Below are 21,162 nucleotides of genomic sequence, written 5' to 3'. Positions count from 1 at the left end.
AGTCAGTGGAATGCCCCGCCCCCCCTCACCATCTCGTATCTCGCCCGCGACCGGGCGCTCTGGAAGCGGGCGAACTCCCGCCGGTCGTGGACGGTGATGACCAGCTTCCAGACGGCCAGCAGCGCGATGCCGATCGCCAGGATGCTGCCGACCACCGCCAGGAGCACGGTGAGAGCGTCCGGAGCCGCCGCACACTCTGAGAGAGGAGAAACACACGCACACGCACACACACACGCACACACACGCACACACACACACACGCATACACACACGCACAGCGCACACCCCACACACAACACACGCACACACACACACACACACCACAAACACACACACACACACACACACGCACGCACGCACGCACCACCACACACACGCACGCACACGCACGCACGCACACACACACACGCACACACACACACACACACACCCTTTAATATCCCTGCAGGACGCGTGTGTTTCAGAGCCGATGTGTGTGTGCTGTACGCAGCCGTGCTGGTGCGCGCTCGGGGCTGACCTGGCTCCTTCAGGGCGGTGAGCACGGACTGGCCGCTGGCGTGCTCCGAGTACGTGAACTTCATCACGCAGTCGCTCTCCGTCTTATACAGACACAGAACCGCGCCCGGGTCATCCGACTCTGCAGAGGAGAGGGAGAGAGACAGCATGACTCCAGCAATATAAACTGCTCAGAGAGGCCAAACACACACACACACAGGCGCACACACACGCGCACACACAGACGCACACGCACACGTGCACACACAGACACACACGAGACGAATACAGCACCGCGGTAACACACAAACATGCGTCGACACCACACACCACACGCAAGCCGCACCTACCCACATCACGCATGCCACAACGCTAACCCCCAGCAATACACCACCTCCACATGCCACCACTACCATGCATCGCACATCCACACACACCCCCACTGCACTACTCAAAAGCAGGGCCTGCATCACGTCGAGAGACTCACATCGGCAGTGAAATCACTTTTGGAAAAACGGTCGAATTCCAAAATTCCACAGGAAAGACATTCAGTCATCCTCCCCTCCAGCAATTTGATCCTGACTGAAGTTCTGAACGCCCCAGGCAATGAACACCACCTCCCCGCTCCCCCCACTCCTACCCCACCTCCCCCCTCCTACCCTCTCCCTACTTTTCCCGAGCGTGAAGTTTCCGGAATGCACATGTGGAGTGCATTAGGGAAGTCAGATGTGCGGAATGGCTGGGCGCATTATGAAACGGAATTCTTCAGCATTCCTCAACGACTTGTTTCTGGAAGAGGAGGTACGGGTGACCGTGGGGGGGGTTTGGGGGGGTTGGGGGGGGGGGGGGGTTCAAATCAACGCAGGCACCATGTGTGCTGTGTGTGCAAAGACCAGAAGCCTCCAGAAGATTAAGATTCCAAAAAAAAAAAAAAAATTTTTTTTAAATTCCAGCAATAAATTCCCTGTGACACCGTGAACTCCTCGGACAACGATGCATTCATTCACAAAGTTCCGCAGGATTGAGGGCGTCCTGCTTTCCACTTTTTAAAAAGGACTCTTACACACGATTAACACACAGGTTTACACACACGGGTTTACACACACGGTAACGTGCGTGCGGATCGAGTTACCGAGCGTGTGAAGGTTCGGCGCGAGCCCACGCTGAGCCCCGAGACTGAAGTGAGAGGCTCCACAGCGGTTCTGTTAAAACGAGCCGTCAGACGGGCCCAGAGGTCAGAGGTCAGACCCGCTTCACACCGCCAAACACAGACTGCCAACCGCCAGTCAATTGTCTGGGGTTTTTAAATGTTTTCTTTTTAAAAGGTAATTATAGACATGTGGCCACAGACAGACGGAGAGAAACACAGGATCAGGATGCACACTAAGGAGCCAGCTAGCATTCCTCCGAGCCCAAGAAGTATCGCAGAGTTAATTACAAAAAAAAAAAACTGAATTGCATTGCAGTTAAGTGCGTATCCCATAATACACCACTCCCGCTGTCATCATGTTGCTGCGTACACAATCCCCCACATTGGGACTTATTAATGAAAAAATAATTTCAAAAAATGTACCGCACTTCTTGAATTAATTTCCAAGCTATTTTGCTTTGTGAAATGATGCAGTAAAGTCATTTGTTAGTTTTTTTTTGCACCAGGCATCATCTTCTCCAGCAACCCACCAGAGTACACATCCACACAGTGGGGCTGGAGCCAGGAGGTGTGGTGTGCAATGCTGCTGCGTGGTGTGATTGTGTGCAATGCATGACTGTTGTGTGTGTGCATATGCCATGCCGTGATGTGTGTGTGTGCATGCAGACGGTTGTGTGTGTGTGTGTGTGTGTGTGCATATGCGTGCAGTGTGTGCAGTATGTGCATGACGTGTGTGTGTGTGTGTGTGTGCATGTGCTGCGTGCGTGCATGCATGCAGTGCATGAGTGTGTGTGGTGTGCATAGCGTGCATGCGTGAGTGTGTGTGTGCATTGGTGCATGCGTGTGTGTGTGTGTTGTGTGCTGCATGCGTGCGTGATATGCGTGCTGTCGTGTGTGTGTGCATGGTGCTGCTGTGTATTGGTGCATGCACTGTGTGTGCATGCTGGTCGTGCACATGAGTGTGTGTGTGAGTATATGTGTGCATGTACGTATGAGTGTGGTCTGTGTGTGTGTGTATGTGTGTCGTGCAGTGTGTGTTGTGTGTGTGTAGTAGTGTTGTGTATGTGCGTGCAGTGTGTGTGTGTGCTGCATTGCACACGCATGTGCACGTGCATGCATTTCTCCACTGGGCCATTCAAGGGAGCCAACATTTTTTTGCATGACAATAACAGAGCAATGAATTATACCGACATGCGAGTAAAAGGACGATTACAACCGCGGTCCTCTCTGCCTCCACGGTACTCAGTGACTGCCAGGGAGGCCAGGGCCAGGAACAGCTTGTGCTCCCGACATATCTCCACTAACAGGCCAGAGGTCAAGCAATTCATACATGTCACCCAGTCCATCAACATCATCACTCAAACTCAGTACAGAAATATTACACATACATGCACACACACATGCACGTACGCACACATGCACACACACACGCACGCACACACACACACACACACACACACACACACAGAGACACTTACAGACATCTCCCTCCCCCTGCACAGGGACAGCGTTTATTCAGCACAGTGTCTTACTGCAAAGGGACGCGTACTCACTGAGCGTTTCCACGGTGACGATCTCATCCTTGCACAGGCGTTGGCAGGTCTGGTTGTCGTGTTTCCCGGAGCCAAAGAGCCGGCATTCCACACACTCCCTGGTGGGGGGGACGGCGGGGTCAGTCAGATTTGGGTGGGGTGGGACGGGACAGGACGGGACGCTTGTCCCGCTCACATCGCCGGTTCAGAAGTAACCGGTAGGGTGCACTTGAGATCTGAGCTCAGGGGTGAGGGCGAGGTCAGAGGCGCGCCACAGGATGCTCGCACCCCAACGGGCACCGGACGTCCCATTACTGAACCTGCCTAAACGCAGACCAGCTGGGCCTGAGGGAACGCACCGGCGGGAATATCACTGGCAGATTTAAGGGCTGTCCCAGGAAAAATGATCACCCACACAGAGTTAATTCTTTGGTCAGTCAGGTTCTCTTTATAAGACTTGGGCTGTGTGCCAAGCTGTGTACTTGTGTTATAACTGGAGCGGTGCGACTCTATTGCGCTCTAGATAGAACACAAGTGTACGGTTTGAAAGAAACTTGGGTTATCACATTGATCACATGTCCAATGATTGGGGTCCTGCATTTTTAGAAACCAGACCCTTTATAAATGGTAATTTGGTCCTTAAACAGAAAGACACCAGTACAGCGAACACTGTGGCGCAATCACCAAAGTTATTAATTAATACACAACTGCATTTCAATTCAGATCAATGCTGAGAGCTACTGACCCACAAAAATACATCATCAATTTCAGTCAGCAGGGAATTGTGGGATTGCGCTTGGCGCTAACTGAACCCTGAGGGGCAGGGCATTGTGGGATTGCGTGTAGCATTAACTGAAGCCTGAGAGCAGGGCATTGTGGGATTGCGTGTAGCACTAACTGAAGCCTGAGAGCAGGGCATTGTGGGATTGTGTTTGGCGCTAACTGAAGCCTGAGAGCAGGGCATTGTGGGATTGTGCTCAGCGCTACCTGAAGCCTGAGGAGCAGGGCATTGTGGGATTGCGCTCGGCGCTAACCGAAGCGAGAGGAGCAGGGCATTGTGGGACGGCGCGGGGCTGTACCTCTTGGTGCCGCAGGCGTCGGGGCAGGTGGGGCACTTCTCGCAGGTGTCGCCGAAGGCGCCGGGCTCGGTGCACTGGCAGCCGCCGCAGACGCAGACGCCACGCCCGCTGCACATCTGCCCGTCGCCCGACACGCACGCCGCCGTCTCCGTCGAGCAGTTGCAGTTATCCCCCACGTAGCCGGCGTGGCACTTACACTCGCCGCAGTGGCACTCCCCGTGACCTGGAGACACACACACACACACACACACACACACACACACACACACACACACACAGACACAGACACAGACACAGACACAGACACAGACACAGACACACACACAGACACACACACACAGACACAGACACAGACACAGACACAGACACAGACACAGTCAGCGCTGTGACCCAGTTTCCGCCACGTTACCGATCGCTGGCGTTCCTCTCACTCCTGACCGAACATCTGGAGCAGCTAGCGCACGCTCTCCCGTGCCAGAGCAGCGATCAAAACAAACCTGCTTATCGTTACGCGCTCCAGGAAGCCCCGCGAAGGGGTTAAACAGAGAATACCCCCCCCCCCTCGACCCTGCCTGGGGGGGGCAGTTTGGTCACAGCAGTGATAATCGCTTCTCAAACGCAGAACAGTCCCAGAGGTGCGCACACCAGCGCACACAGGGGGGACGGGGTTTGAGAAAAGAGCAGCTTTTTTTTTTTAAATGGGGGGGCAGCGAGGTGGGGGGGGGGGGCGATGGCGGCAATTGTGGTTCGGATTCCGTGCCGCCGCTCCAGCGCTCTCCTGTCCCGTCACAATGAGCACATTCATGCCGACCCTCAGAGCCATCGCCAACCGGCCGGCCAAGAGAGGAGCGAGCGGTGATGCCTTCTGACAGCCAAACAAACGGGACGGAGAGAGGGAGAGAGGGAGAGGAGAGGGAGAGAGAGGAGAAGGAAGGAGGAGAGAGAGGGAGAAGAGAGAGAGAGAGAGGGAGGGGAGAGAGAGAAGAGGGAGAGGGAGAGGGGGGAGAGAGAGAGAGAGAGAGAGGGGGGGGGAGAGGGGGGAGGGGAGAGAGAGGAGAGAGAGAGAGGGAGAGAGGAGAGAGAGAGAGAGAGGGAGAGGAGAGAGAGGAGGAGAGGGAGGGGGGAGAGAGAGAGAGAGGAGGAGAGAGGGGGAGAAGGAGAGAGAGAGGAGAGGGAGAGAGGGAGAGGAGGTGATGAGAGGGGTGGAGAGAGAGATGGGAGAGCTGGGATAGAGGGGAATGGACATAGGTGTGAGGAGTGGTGAGGGGATGGTGTGGTGTGTGCGTGCATGTGCGTGTGTGCGGTGCTGTCGTGTGTGGTGTGTGTGTGGTGCGTGCGTGCGTGTGGTGGGTGGTGCGTGTGTGCGTGTGTGTGCGTGTGTGGGTGTGTGTGTGTGCTGTGTGTGTGTGTGTGTGTGTGTGTGTGTGGGGGGGGGGGGTGATAGAATCATCCCATCTGGGGGGAATAACAGAAACGCCTTCTGGCTGGGACTCTGGCCACAGACCAAAGCAGCAGATGACCTCAGGCTGATAAAGCTGCTACCTCACCCCCCACCCCCGACACTTCCCCCACTCCCCCCCCCTCAAACAGCTGCCACACTTCCAGCAGCAGCAGCCAGAGCGGGTTACTGCGACCTGTCGGCGTACTGCAGTAACCAGCCCGGTGGAACTGGGCGTCACGTGTAAACCCACGTCAGCAAGAGACGAGGCTCAGCGCAGGAGTAGGACTCACTCACTGGACCACAAGGCCTGTTCATCAGGGCACAGGGTGTGGTCGCACAGTTTGACCGGACACAGTCCTGGGTGGTCAGAAGAGGTTGGTGCAGACTCTGTTAGACAGTGCTGGCATCACTCGATGGGGGGGTCGGGGGGTGAGGGGGTGTATTATTCTAACCCTTCCTTCCTCATGCCATCCAACCGCTACTGGAGAGGGTTCCGGTACAGAACAGAAAACTGGGCCGTCAAAAGAAACGCTTCTGCTCGCACGGGACCTCAGACTGTGACCTCACCCCCTCAACCCCCCTCACACACCACACACACACACACACACACACACACACACACACACACACACACACACACACACACACACACACACACACAATCTCGGTACTCACTTTACAGATCGCACAGAGCGGTGCCAAGGCCATGCACATAATCAGAGGTCTGCTAAAACTGCCTGTAAAAAAAAAAAAAACAGCCCCCCGCCCCCCGCTCAAAGAGCGGGTACCGCGGCTCGTGTGAGAATTCGGGGGAGCGCCACGCGGTCGCTCGACCCCTCCGTGATGAAGACTCCGGCCGAGCCTCGCGTTGGGGAGCGGGCGGATAATGCGGTCCAGGTGCCTGAGGCTCTCAGGAACTGCAGACGAATGCCGCAGGGCTCGGGGAAACGGAGACGGAGAGAGAGCCTTCCCATCGCTCCTCACGTCTTCTTTTTTTAATAAACTGGCGGAACGGTCTACAGAGGCCGAGTGGGATCCCGTTTCACAACAAGAGCACGTTTTCCCCCACATCTGCCAGCAGGGGTCGCTGTGGAGGTTAGACATTCTCCACAGGGTTTCATTGCGTGACCCAAAGGATCTCTCCCAATGTAATAATTCCCAAACACCTGCTGATTCAAGCACAAATAATCTGAGGAAATATACCTTCCTAACTCGCGGAACATGACCGTGCATGATCTAAAGTTACATGCACGCCAGCTTAATTTTAAACTTCCCCAAAAAAAATAGACGCAGTGGAGAGAAACGCAGCCCGGTCGGGACGCTTCACGAAGCTTCTGAGGAACGACGGTTAACCAGAATAACCAGAGGTGATCCTCGGGAGCACCCTCTCAAGCTGCCCGGGCGCTCCTCCAGAGCAGGGAGCGTTTCTGTGGAAAAGCCGAGGCTTCCCAAATTAAGCACAGAGGTTACGGGTCAGGACACCCCACCCCACCACACCCCACCCCACACCACACCAGGAGGGTTATGGGAAGGGGCTCGACAGGGGGGAGTGACAGGAAGGGCGTGGCCGGGTCACGTGACTCACGTGCAGCATCGAAGGCACAGCAGAGGGGTTCACCCCCGGGGGGCGCCCATGCGCCGGGGAACAGGAATGCGCCTCAGCCCAACCTGACACCCGGGCTGAGGGGTCCCATTCCAGGGGAGAGACAGTCATACCCCTCCGTTAAAATGCAAACTCAGGCTCGCTGACACTTCCACCTTAAGGCAACTTAAAATACCCGTAGCATATATTTATGTAACGTAGTGTCACGTACAGTAATAACGCAGTGTGAAAATGGCCCCTGCGTCCTTTTTGAAGGAACACCTCGCTTTTCTTGTTTTTTTATGAAAGTGGCGCAGTTCTTCCAGCGCTCATCCCCTTAAAGGAGAGCAGGCCCAGACACATCCCTTCAGCACCTGCTTCCATATCTGCTGTTTTTTTTTTCTTTTCCCTTCTCGTTAATAAAGACACAACGCCGTGCGCACAGAGCACACGGCACACGGCACACGGCACACGGGCTCGTACCACCCAGCGACACGCCCGCTGCATGCAGACACCGGGGGGGGGAGCGCGTGCTAAGCGCTGCCGCGGCTACACGCTTCAACACGCCGCAGAATTTGAGGTTCATCAATCCGTCCTAGCAACGGCGCTTCATGAGCAACAACCGAGCGGCGCCGCTCCGATGGCGGAAACAGGCCTCAGGGGGGGAAAAAGCTACAAAGACGCGACTATCATTCCACCATAAGGCAAACACGGCTTTCCCGCTTTATCTTTTATTTTTAAACAAATTCAGAGAGAAACAACCGATCCCGTGTTGTTCTTTAACAACGGGACGGAGTCATGAATCAGGGCCTTGTTGTGACTCATCACTGTACGCCTACGGGGGTGGGGGTGGGGGGGGCGTGGGGGTGGGGGGGAGGAGGGGTGAAAGGAGCAAGGAACGGAACCGGCGCTGTCACCCAGCCCGAGAAAGACGGCGTTGTGTGTGTGAAGTCTGATCGATGAACTCTCTCTCTCTCTCCATCAACACATCAACAGATCAACAGCGCTGCTGCACCCAGCGACCCCGGACGCTAACCAGGACAGGGGGAGGAGCTTCCTCACAGGCCCCGCCCTTCCCAACCGCCGCGCAGATGACACGTCGCTAACATAAGCGCTAACGTTTACAGTCGCGGGTCACGCAAAACCACATTCTTACGAGACAGCCCCGTAGATAGATAGGTCAGGGGGTAGGACCTGGAATCCAGCTAACAGAAGTCACGCACGGCAACCAGAGCCTGGTCAAAGGTCAAAGGAGTTATGAGTTTGCATTACATAAAGTAAGTAACCATTACGAATAGCCACGAGACGCCCTCTGTCACTCCCTCAAACAGATGTTCAGCTGAACACACGCCACTGTGAAGTAATGATTTTTTTTTAATTAATGATCTTTTTTGTGTGTTTTCAGTGCACTTGTATGCCTCAGTCGTTATGAGACTCCAGTAGACCAAGATTCATTTTTGTATTAATTCAGTGAGCCCGTAGCATCCCGTTAGCATTTATTCTGCATACCACAGATTTAGAATGAGGTCACACAGTTAAGGCATTTTTTTGTTTTTACATCCCATCCAGGCAAGGAATCAGACATTAGTCATGACACAACCACTTAGAAAGGGACAAAAAAAAAAAAAAAAAAAAAAAAGAGAATAATAATAATTCTCAAACCCTACTTGAGCGGTAGAACCTACCAAATCACCAAATCACCCAGAGCCCTGAGCAGCTCCAGTCGACGCAGACCTCAAATTGGCAGGTCGCAGCCAGACTGCAGGCTTTAAGCGTCTCTCTCACGGGAGGGAACGCAGGAGGCAGGCCACTCCCAAAGACAGAGCGGCAGCCGACGCCCACGTCTCACAGTTAGGCGAACTGCAGGCCGCTCTCCCTGCTGCAGGCGGGAGCGAAGGCTGACGCTCGGCCGGGAGCGGCGGAGCGGAGAGAGCGAAGGAGGGGGCGGAAACGTAAACAGAGACCAGGCCTTTCGCAAGACTTCCCAAAATAAACCCAGAGCTCCCTCCACATGAGTTATTCCTGAGCGGGGGTCTGGACTGGCCACAGCTTTCCAAATGTTTCCTGTCTCGAGTGTGTGTGTGTGCGCGCGTGTGCGTGTATGTGTGTGGAGTCCCGCCAGACTGCATCCTTCTCACGGGGCGCTTAAACTAAAGGGGTTCGTTCGGCTCTTTGAAGGGTGCGACGCAGTGAGACCACAGAGTTACGAAAAGGAGAAGGAATAACAGCTCGTTGGACGGATGCAGCATAGCTGCCAAACAGAGGGTTTAAGGCGTTTTAACTTTTTAAAACAAGAAAGGGTGAGACCATCACAACAGGAAAATTAAGAATCAGGTATGCCCGGATTTTGGAAAAACAGAGCACCCCCAAGGACGCACGAGGGGAACCCCTCACGTCACATTAAACCATCTGAGGTGTGAAGTACAAGGGTCGCTTACCCCAGAGTGTACCCCAATAAACTTCTTCCTGTGGAAAATGATCTTTGTGCTCCATAGACCCCCCCTCCTGCCCCCCCCCCCCCCCCCAGGAAAGCATTTCCTGGTGTCGGCGCTGGAGCCTCGGCCGTGCCAAAGGAGGAAATGCCTCCTCGGATATCGCCCCGGAGCAGACCGGCGCCCCCTGCTGCTCGCTCTTCTGGCTCCCGCTCACGCTCCCGCCGGCGTCTGAAGCCCCCGGCGACCTTCCCGCAGCGCAGCCGCGACGTAAACGAGCCAGCAGGGCGCGCTGTGGAGCAGCTGCCATACCCAAACAGCGTCTGGACTGGACGCCATGGGCACCGTCAGCCAGGGAGGAGTGGCTACGGAGATTTTTCTAATTCTGCCCCAATAACAAACACTGGTCTGGGATCAGTATTTCACAATAGCCGAATATAATTATGAGAATGAGTTATCTGATCCTGAGTCAGTTGCTGTGGATGCAAACGAGTAGTTTGAGTACAACAGCGGGGTCAGTGAGTGCAGAGCTACGGTCTACTAGGGGACAGGACAGGATGGAGGGGTGGGCAGCTTCGGACGACCCGTCCCAGCAGCAGCCTGCCCAAACCCCCCCCCCCCCCCTTGGCGCTAGAAGGACAGCTGGGCCCCCTCAAATTAATGTGGTGAGAAGAGGAAACAGCCGGAAAGGGAGCAGAGAAAAGTCTCTCACGAGCTCCATTCCAAAGATACGAGACCCAGACTTATCTTCTCACGGGGATTTAAGCACCTATTGGGACAGGACAGGTCTTTAAACATCAGTAGGGACCCATTAATAGGACTTGACTGAAAGGGCTCCACCAAGCTAATACCGGGCAGTAATTTCAAAATAAAAGCTCCATTCCAAAGATATGAAACCCAGTCTAAACTTCACATGGGGATATAAGACATACAGCACCTATCGACAGGACAGGCCTTTAATCATCTGTACGGACAGTTTAATAGGACTCGACATGAAAGGGCTCCACCAAGCTAATGCCAGGCAGTAATTTCAAAGTAAAAGCTCAATTTCGAAGACCGCAGAGTTCACACTGGCAGTAAAAGTCTGACCTCTGAGGTACAGTTGAGCATCTCAAGCGGAGACCTTCATAAACGTCTGCTTACAGAGGCCGACAGACAGCGAGAAAACAGACATCACGCTTTCAGACCGTTTCAAAGAGCAACACAAAATCTATTAGTGTACGCCTCTCCCTCCAGCACTTAAGAGGCCTGTAAAATACCAGCTCTGATGAAAGCGTCGACTGAACAGTATCACATGACCGCACGGTTTTAACTGAACGTCTCTCCACTCTGGGACTGTGCGTGTCGTAAACGTACTGTGTTTGGCTGTTAAAAATATAACTGGTTGAAAGAGCGATTCGACCCTTTGTAGTCCCTTAAACAAAGAGGAACAAAGTCTAAGAGAGACCGGTCCCTCTCGTGCCCGGCTGTGGTTGTGCGACGTTATAAAGACTTGCGGCTTAGCGCTCAAATTTCAGCAGTGTGACGGGAACTCGTTCCCGTTTTACATGGCTATTCTGGAGCCTATCCTCTCGCACACAAACCCCGCTGTTCCTGCAGCAGGGGAACCATGCAGAATTCCCGAATCCCTGCAGGCTATGGAATTCTGGACCGGAATTCCGGACTGGAATTCTCTCCTCATCGGGTGCGAACGTTCCTCGTTTTCGCAGTCAGGCCCATTTTCGGGTTCCGTCCCGCCACAGCGGCTCGGGACGTGGTGCGGCACTAAGCACAAGTTCAACAGCTAGCTTCAATTCCGCTTTTCTCAGGAAGCTAAGGAGACGCTGACATGAGGACTTTCGGGACACTGCAAGTGTGAAGAAAACGAAACCTGTTTAATTAGAATGACAGTCATCACTTTCTCAGGATTGCGCAACAGGGACAAGGTTTAACGTCCTGACAAATCAAAAAATCAAAAACTGAACCGGCAGTTCCTGTTCTGACACCCACTGCCTTGCTGTGTCTGCGCTGTGCTCAAGACTCCTGGAGAATGGAGAGGAAAAACATCGATCCTGCGAGCTGGACTGCACAGAAACCTCACTGCTCTCTTCCTCTGTCGAGTGATGAACATGAGTCAGAGGAGAGAAAGCCTCTGCGCCTAGTCCTCCCCTCTGCGGCCTGGCCTCTGCGCGGACATCACACGCACGGACACAGGACAGGGCCGCTCTCTGTGCTGCCATCTAAAGCCTGAGGTTAAGCACGGTAGCGTTAGATGTTACTGTAAAAAAATAAAATAAATAAATAACTAAATAAAATGGAAGAGAGCTAGGGTGGAAATCATATTTCACTGCCTTTAAAAAAAAGATAGAGTAGATAAAGATAAAGAGATAAAGATAGATAAAGTTTACAACTTGGAGCAATCTTCGAGCGGAAAGCCGCAGATGAGATCATATGAAACGTTTGAAGATGAGACCCCCTGACAGAATAACAGGAAGCGTAGGTCCGGCCTGTTTGGCAGCAGGATCTGCGGCGAGATTAAAAACCACGACCCCTCCCCTCCCCTCCCCTCCCCTCCCCCACCCCTCGCGGCGCTCTGGTGGGGCTCTGAGGATTCTGCGAGCGACGGTGTTGTGATGGGCCCGGTCTCGTCTGAGCGAAGCCCGCGCTCCTCAGACTACGCTCCGCGTCAGGGAGGTAAACGGACGGGAGCGTCTCCCACGGCAACCACTCCGGGGTCGCCGCGTTCCACGGCCCCGGGCGTCTGCGACCGCGAACGCAACTTTAACCCCGACTGTGGAAGACGCGGAGTTCGCCAGCTTGAATCCGGCTCGAGCGCAGAGGCACAGCACAGCCCTGACCGAGCTTCCTGCAAAGCCCCCCCCCCCTTCAGCTGCAGACTCAAACAGCATCCAAAAATACACCCCTGCATAAATATACCTAGGCTTTGTGACTGAGCCAACTTTCAGGCCTCTTCAGCTTTGCAGAGTTCTCCTCCAGCCGTCCGGCACTAAGAAGGGTCGCCCTGCTGCGAGAAATCCATCACACAGCCGGCTAACCCAGCACCCTGCCACAACCCAACCCTCACTGCTCAACCCAACGCTCACTGCTCAATCCCAGCATTCAGCATCCAACTGACCCAGCCAGCTAAACCAGCACCCTGCCACAACCCAACCCCCACTGCTCAACCCAACCCCCACTGCTCAATCCCAGCATTCAGCATCCATCTGACCCAGCCAGCTAACCCAGCACCCTGCCACAACCCAATCCTCACTGCTCAACCCAACCCCCACTGCTCAACCCAACCCCCACTGCTGAACCCAACCCTCACTGCTCAACCCAACCCTCACTGCTCAACCCAACCTTCACTGCTCAACCCAACCCTCACTGCTCAATCCCAGCATTCAGCATCCATCTGACCCAGCCAGCTAACCCAGCACCCTGCCACAACCCAACCTCCACTGCTCAATCCCAGCATTCAGCATCCATCTGACCCAGCCAGCTAACCCAGCACCCTGCCACAACCCAACCCTCACTGCTCAACCCAACCCCCACTACTCAACCCAACCTTCACTGCTCAATCCCAGCATTCAGCATCCATCTGACCCAGCCAGCTAACCCAGCACCCTCCCACAACCCAACCCTCACTGCTCAATCTCAGCATTCAGCATCCATCATACACATCAGGCTAACCCAGCACCCTGACTGCCACAACCCAACCCTCACTGCTAAATCCCAGCATTCAGCATCCATCTGACCCAGCCAGCTAACCCAGCACCCTGCCACAACCCAACCCACTCACTGCTCAATCCCAGCATTCAGAGTTCTGCATGAGTAGGCAGAAGCACACATAAGTCACTGAGATTTCTGTGTGTGTGTTTGTGTTTCTGTTCTCCTTTTCACCCGGCTGTTTATAACTCTCTCTCTGGGGGCGTGCTTCTGTCTGCTCTGGGACAGCACGAACAGCCAAACGTCTCAACACGCCACTCGCTTTGGACAAAATTTAAAGGGCGCCTGGGGCATTTCACAGAGAGATCATCGACGCGCAACTTCCAATAAGCATTCAAATGCACGCGCACAGGAATGCACATGCGTGTGTGTTCATGTGTGTGTGGTGTGTGTCGATGTGTACGTGCAATTGGGAGTTTGACAACATAGTTAATCGGTATTTTAATAATCACAAGTTGGAACAGAACTTCAAACTCAAAATATTGAGTCATACTTGACTCGACCGTAACTAAATGGTAAATGCGGCTCAGTGCTGCGTGTGAAAATCACATGACTCACGCTTGAACACCACAAATACCAATTACAGGCCGTGTAAACAGCGTTTACCGCTGCGACGCGGAAGATAGGCATTTGCTAATCCCACAAAAGACCATAATGTAACCTTGGGACGGAATAGGACTTTAGGGCTCCGTTTTAAGTACAAACCAGCAGGCATCTGGCCTACAGGTCGGTAGCGGTACCACGGTACGCCCTGAAAAAAGAAAAATGAGTAACAATCTTTTGAACACACGCTATGATAACAAGATGACACAGCGTGGAGGATGAATCAGAGCAGGGCTGGCCCGGGTCCCGCAGGACAGCTGGGCGAGTCAGCCGATTCCGGAAGGTTCTCCAGCGCCAGCGCGCCCCAGAGCGGGTCGGACGTGGCAAGCTGCTCGTTGGGGTGTGGTTAATACCCTGCCCTGGCAGTGAAGTTGAGGTTAGACAAGAGAGAGGTGCACCGTGACCAATCATATGCTGCCCGGAGCACACACAACGTACATTCACGCCCTGCTGGAAAACACTGCAATGGCTAAGTGTCTATAGCAGGCCACAGAGGGAGGGGCCAAGGAATGGAACTGCCTGATTGGCTGTTGCTGATGGGGGGCCGTCCCAATGCTCACAAGTCCATGATTTAAAAAAAAAAAAAAAAAAAGGAAGCCAGGAAAGCTGTAGGTTCGGATCCCCAGGGGGGCAGCAGTTTTTGTGAAGGGCGCCAGTAAGGGGCGGCATCGCTACCCCGACAGTCCCAACTGGGGCGCTACTTAAACACAAGCTACTGTCATCATCATAAATCTGCTTTCAGCAGCCACCCCTCGCCAGGGGGCTAGCTCACGCCGCTGCACGAGAGAATAGCGATTAGCGGTACGCAGGGAACGCGGAGGAGAACACGCAGCAGGAGGCTAAGGAAGTGGGGCTACGCATCACTTCCTGTCAATTCCCCATGAGCAAAAACGTGGACCCAGACGCCTGCTAAAGCTCTGTCATTGTGGATAGAGAGAGAGGGTCTCGGTTGCTGCCAGCGACGATGCTGCTCGGCAGCAGATGCCTTCTGCTCTGACGACCAGGCCAGCCGCTGGTCAACACGATCCCGTGACCTCTGTGATGTCACTGCTGACCTCTGGTCTTCACGCGGCCCGGAAGCGACTCTCTGTGAAGCCTCTCTGTGAAGGGCGACGAGAAACCGCTGCTGGGGTGAACTTCAGCAGCCCATGCTTTTAACACTTCATCACGACGCAGATGCTTTATTGGCATGAAATCATTACATCACGCGCTGCCAGACCCTGCTCTGTACGGGTGGCAGAGGACTGGAGGGCGCTGTATAGTTATTAAATCCATATGAGACTTCAACTGGGGCAAGGGTGGGGGCGGGGGGGGGGGAGAAAAGAACACGCTGGATTCAAAACAGCCACTGTTTATAAAGCTGTGGAAAACGCAAAGCCATGAAATATCTTCATTTAAGGAAACATTTTCAGGTCAAGCGTAACAAGAGGCATCAACTGTGATGAGAATTTATTTGTTCCATCTTTCAGCACCGTTCTGCTCAGAAATAATGGTTTCTTCTTGCCCTAACAAACGACATTTGACACGTTGGCACAATATTTATGGAAGCAATAAATCTAAATAAATTAAATTTTATTGCGCTTATGTCACAGTGGCAGTGGGGAATCTAAGGTGAAACCTGATTACACAAATACTTGCAGTTACTTCCCTCGGTTAACAAGAAGCCAAGAAGAAATAATGACATGACAGGCCTCAAACAGTCAGAGACAAGAACAAAGGACACACCAAAGAAACTAGAGAGACTCAAGAAGATCAGGGCCTCGTAAAAAAGTGCATGTTATTAGAAAATGGCGAGTCAACGCCACGTTTGGGGAGCTCTGTCTCAGCAAGTTTATAAAGCACAGACCAAACATTAGCACAGGAACGCTCTCTGTTCCGAGATAAAAGTTGACGGGATATTCACTACAAACAGCAACACACACAGTGACCTTCTAGATACCGTCAAATATGTTTATGTGAAAATGTTGCAGCAGTGTTAAGAGAATGATATGTAGTACTTGGGCATTTCGCCAAAAAGCTAGTCTAGTAATTCAGTCTATAAAAACACTGAATCCATAAATGATGACATCGTTCATCTCCCCCCCACCCCCCGTAGTTTATGACCCTAATTTTACTACCTCCATTTTCACATTTTTCAGGTCACCCCCGTACTGAATAACAGAGTAGGCCGTCAAAATATGTTAATAACTTTATGTCTAGACCAAAAAGAGACAGAAGTCTTTTCTCCCCTTCCCCCTGTCTGCTGGTAATTTACTGAAATGAGTGTTTGGAACAGACACTGAACACTGCCACATACGCAAGTGCCAAGAAAAGACGTTCGGTTGATTCATGTCCTTGTGCCACAAACGGTCTGCATGTGCATCTCATGTTTCCTAAGCAAAAATGTAAAACTCCTCCCTTTATGCAAGCTCCAGCTCAGTCCTGGCCTAAATGGAATCAAGCAACATTTGCCCTTAACTTTGAGGAACAATTAAAAGAAATAAATATTTTACTGGCTGAATAAAGACCTCTTTATCTTAATGAATAGAGACATTATTTCACCCCATTGGATAAGATATTATTTTACCCCATTGGATTAAATATTACCATACCCCTTTGGATTAGATATTATTTTACCCCATTGGATTAAATATGATTTTACCCCTTTGGATTAGATATTATTTTACCCCATTGGATTTGGATTTTAGATTTATTTAAAAACACATGGTGGTGGTGGGGGAGGGGGAAGAGGGGGATGCATTCCACCAACCCTACAGCTGTATGTCAGGAAGGAAATTATACGTTATCGTATATTTTGAGTTTGACCTGCGCAGACATCCAGACACCCAGTCAGCAACACTGTCGTCTCCCTTCCCAAGCCAAGAGAAACAATAATGGGGTTAAAGAATTTACAGAACTCGTTCACCCCCCCAATCCCGCCTCTCGTTTCTCCACCCCCCCCCCACCCCACCCCCCCACCCCTTTCAGACTCGAGAGGCCTTCCCCTCCCCTTTGAAACCTCAACACGCGAGGCTGGCCCATAAAAAAAACGTTACAAGGCCAGACATCATTATGAGAGGCACGTTCCTAACGGCAACACCTGCGCAACAGCCAGCAGGGTTTTCACCCGCAAAACAGAGACACCGGGAGATTCTCCGATTCTCGTCTCTGACAGGAGCGGGGTGAGGTGGGTGTGGGGGAGGTTTGGGGAAGGTGGGGGGGGGGGGGGCAGTGCAACTGGGACATGGTAACGTAAAGCAGTGTTTCATAAACTATGGGTTGGGACCCAAAATGGGTCATGGAAGTGTACGAGGTGGGTCCCCAGAAAGGGTTTGCAGGCCACCAGGCCAGTATGTGTATTTGACAGGTCCCTGAAAGGTACAAAATTTCTCATTTGCGCCCCAATACTAAAAAAGTAAGAAGCAGAGCCCTAAAGAGAGGGGTGTTATCCTGAGCCAGGGTCCAGACACGTCTCAGCTGTTTAACCCTTTAAGGTGTGAGGTCACAAATATGTGATTAGAATGTTCCTAACTGAACATTCTAATGGTGATGTCACAATCATTATCGGTGGCTGAAAGCAGCGGAGTTCTAGAACACTGAATTCTGAATTCTAGAAAAAGAAAAACATTCTAAAAAAGCCTACTCTTCACAGGGCGCAGAGGGGAGCAGTGCAGAGGGGCAGGAGCTGGCGATGGTGAGGTCATCACTGCCTGCAGGACGGGGATGAAAACAAACAGGTCCGCCACGCGTCACGGCACAGGAGCGCGGTTACGGCCGCCAACGCCCGCTACGGCACATCGTGAGGCCTCTCCGCCGGCCTGGCCCCCCCGCCCACCCGCCTGCCCGTCCGCCCGCCTGACTCACAGTAAACCAGGAACACCGCGTCCCTTTATTCACGAAGCTTCTCGCACCAGCTCTGCTGACATGTGCGGCTAACACTAGTGAAAACAGTCCACAGGAAGTGAAAACTCTCCCCGGTCCCTCACGCATGAAGTTTTTCCACAATGTCACTGCAGTCATTTCACTGAATTATTCCTCGCTATGGAATATAATGCAGGCGGTTGCAAAGTCATTCTTAAGCTTTTTTTTTTTTGTTCTTGTATGACCCAATGTGTGAATATTTTATAATATATATTTATTTTAACATACAATATGTTGAGCAATTCCAAAGAGAAGGTTACCGTTACGGGCTACCTGGAACGCATCCTGCCTCTCCCCCCTCCATCCGCCCAAGTTAACCTTTCTTTTCCCAGGGCCTGTCCCCCCCCCCAAGAACAAACAGCTGGCCAACGCATCACTAGGTCACTGGGGTTCTTCTCCCCCCATAAAAAAGGTCCCCCGTGTGACCGCAGCCAATGACCCCCTCCCCAACAAAAACCACCTCCAGGTCTGCTCCTATAGTGAGGTAGGTTTTTTCATCTGCAAAGAGGGGGGATTGCTATTAATGCTGTAATACCCACACAATGAGCTGCAAAGGTTGCCATGAGGGGAATTATGTGGTAGATCTGGCGGCCCATTTACTCTAAAACACTGGTAAAGACATAGAAGAGATTCCCTGGGGCCTGACGAGCATCCCTCTTTGAAGCACTTCCAAAACCACACCGGGACAGACGCTCACACATGTTACTCTTTAGCATGTAAATCCTCCAGCTCTGAACAGGCCCCGAGATTTATGGGAAATATTAGTGGAGACACGTGAACGGGAAAATTAAGTGGCTCTATTTGGGGGGCTTTTGTTTCATAGGACGGTGGGCTTATTGTGGGGAAAACCAGCAGCAGATGTGTACCCGAGAACTACAGAGTCAAGGTTTATTGCAGCTTCGTCAAAAGGGCACGCGCACACACACACACACAGCATCAGTTTCCCTGGAATGCAAGTGAACGACTTCAGTTTCATGAACTCTGGTAAATTGGTAGATCAACTGGAAAATGATCATAGAATATATTAATGCCTCTTAGTCTTTCTTATAATTCATACCAGAGAGGTACAGTTTCTGCTTGATCAAAGACCCACACAAACACACACACACACCCACACACACACACCAGAGTTCAGGTCAACAGCCTTTCAGTTAAACAACTTCAGGAAAAGAACCAGAATTCAGCTCATGAATTGAAAAATCACCACAGAAAATAATGAGCGTTTTTCAAATCAGTCAGTCGATTACATTTAATTTCCTAAACTGAGTTGAGCCCAACCCTTGCTCACTCCTGCACACACCACTACAGCAGGGAGCGGTAGACTTCAGCCCTCTGTTTAATGACAGGAGTTTAATGACAGGAGTGGTCAATCTGTTCCTAACGCACGCTCCAAGACCCGGCGTCTTAAGAAGGCAGGGGACCATGTGTGTGGTGGCTAAGCTAGGGCTGAACCAGGACCTGGGCGGGGGGGGGGGGGGCTTCCAGGACCCGTATCTCCACAGAACCATGGGACTCCAGACCCCAACAATGGCGCACAGGCAGGCAAAGATTCAGAATAAACCAAAACGCATAATTCACTGTGCATTCGAATTCCCATAACGGTCACTTTGACTGACTGAAAAATCTGATTAAACCTTTGAGTTCTGCCAGTGTGGTTTCAAGATACTATATCTGGGAGGTTGATATTATAAAAAAAAAAAAAAAAAAAAAGGAAACCCACATTAAATAAACAAATGGTATCTATAGAAGGTAAGGACTGGCAAAAGACCATACAACAGAATCCAAACCCTGAAAGTTCACACCACTGTGCCTACATTTCAGTAGGATACTGGAGGTCACCATTACACACTTACACCAGTCTAAACTGAACTATCCATCTCAATGTGGACTTGAATTCGGGCCCATTTCTCACTCCAGGAATAGCTCAGTGTAAAATTGGGTCTCTGCTCAGCTTCCTATGACACTGAATAGGCCAGTGCAGGAGTGTGCGAGTGCAATGGGACATCATGAAACAACAGGACCGGATGTTCTAATTCAAGCATGCTATCCCATAAACACTCATTGAGAGCCTTTACTTTTCGCTTTTGTTTTACAGCAGGACTGTGAACAACAGAAAAATGGCCAATCAAAATGCTGGATTCCTATCTGCCTCTGACACCAAACAGAAGCATAGGGCGAAACAATATCACTTAATTTCCTCAATCTGCGCCATTTTTTAAATAAACTAGAGTACACACAGAGAATTATAAATGATATTCAAGTGCAAAAATCCAGCTGAAATTCCACAGTGCTATCATGTTGCACTTGATTTAGTAGTAGCTCAGGAAAAGGTCATAAGATTACAGATGTGAACGGGGTGCGTAACTGCAAATTTGCTGTAAACGTCTGCCTTCTGAATGGCAGTACGGGATGGGTGGAGGCATATGTGTGGGTATTCCGAATGAAAAAAAAAAAAAAAATTGGGCTAAAAAATAGTAAAATAAACATATAAATATAATTGAATTCCCAAACGCTTCACCAGCAAGAAGCAAAACAAAAAATAAAACAAACATTAATGGCAGCTACCAAATAAACAACATTTTGTTACCTAATACTTCAGAGATTAAATAAACAGGCAATTCCTCTAAGGGCTTTTGGAAAACAAATATCAAAGAATGAGAAAGTGGGGAAGGGGGGGTAAATGGGGAGGGGTTGGGGGGGAGGGGGGGGTGGGGGGGTCGAGCGTACTCACACAGCTGTGAGATACGGCCTGTCCCTGAAAGGGCCATGGTCTTTAAAATAACAGAGTGCTGGCTATGAAAGAGTTACCTTCTGAGCACCGCCCCCCCCCCCCCCTTCCCCTGCACAGCTGTCTTTAATTGAGTACCTAACAGCCAATCACCTCGCAGAAGCCCTGGATTGCCTTTTGCCCCAGTAACCCAGCGTTCAAAGCAGACTCCAGGAGTCTGAACACCAGGCCCCGGAGCAGCTGTGGTCTCCAATGCAGGTTGGCTACGGCGACGCTCCTCCGACAAGTCAGCGTCGACTTCAGCCCGACGAAAGCTGGGTCGTTTGTCATCGCTGACACGCGCGGACAGCTTAATTTACGGCCCCACTAGCTGAGTGCAGACAAAAACTCCACAAACTGTTGAACAACAAATCCACACGAAGGCTTCCAACCTAGCCCTGGAAGTACAAACCTATCTCAGGAAATGAAAGACAAGGTGGTCAGCACCACGGCGAGGGAACTGAAAAAAAACAACA

The 21,162-nt window shown here is 51.8% G+C and overlaps 1 protein-coding gene across 1 annotated transcript in view; it reads right to left on the bottom strand.

The window, feature by feature from the left end:
- Window positions 1-21,162, bottom strand: part of itgb5 (integrin, beta 5) — a 47,631-nt gene that overhangs the window by 2,220 nt on the left and 24,249 nt on the right. Inside the window, exons 11-14 of the mRNA XM_064329653.1 lie at window positions 4,257-4,479; window positions 3,199-3,296; window positions 518-637; window positions 30-196 (exon numbers count right to left, since the gene is read on the bottom strand). Of these exons, the coding sequence (XP_064185723.1) occupies window positions 30-196; window positions 518-637; window positions 3,199-3,296; window positions 4,257-4,479 (608 nt within the window). The remainder of the gene's footprint in view (window positions 1-29; window positions 197-517; window positions 638-3,198; window positions 3,297-4,256; window positions 4,480-21,162) is intronic.

Source organism: Anguilla rostrata, chromosome 3, assembly GCF_018555375.3.
Source record: "Anguilla rostrata isolate EN2019 chromosome 3, ASM1855537v3, whole genome shotgun sequence".
NCBI classification, from domain to species: domain Eukaryota; kingdom Metazoa; phylum Chordata; class Actinopteri; order Anguilliformes; family Anguillidae; genus Anguilla; species Anguilla rostrata.
Note: the sequence above shows the minus strand (reverse complement) of the source record. Positions and strands in the feature narration are given on the sequence as shown.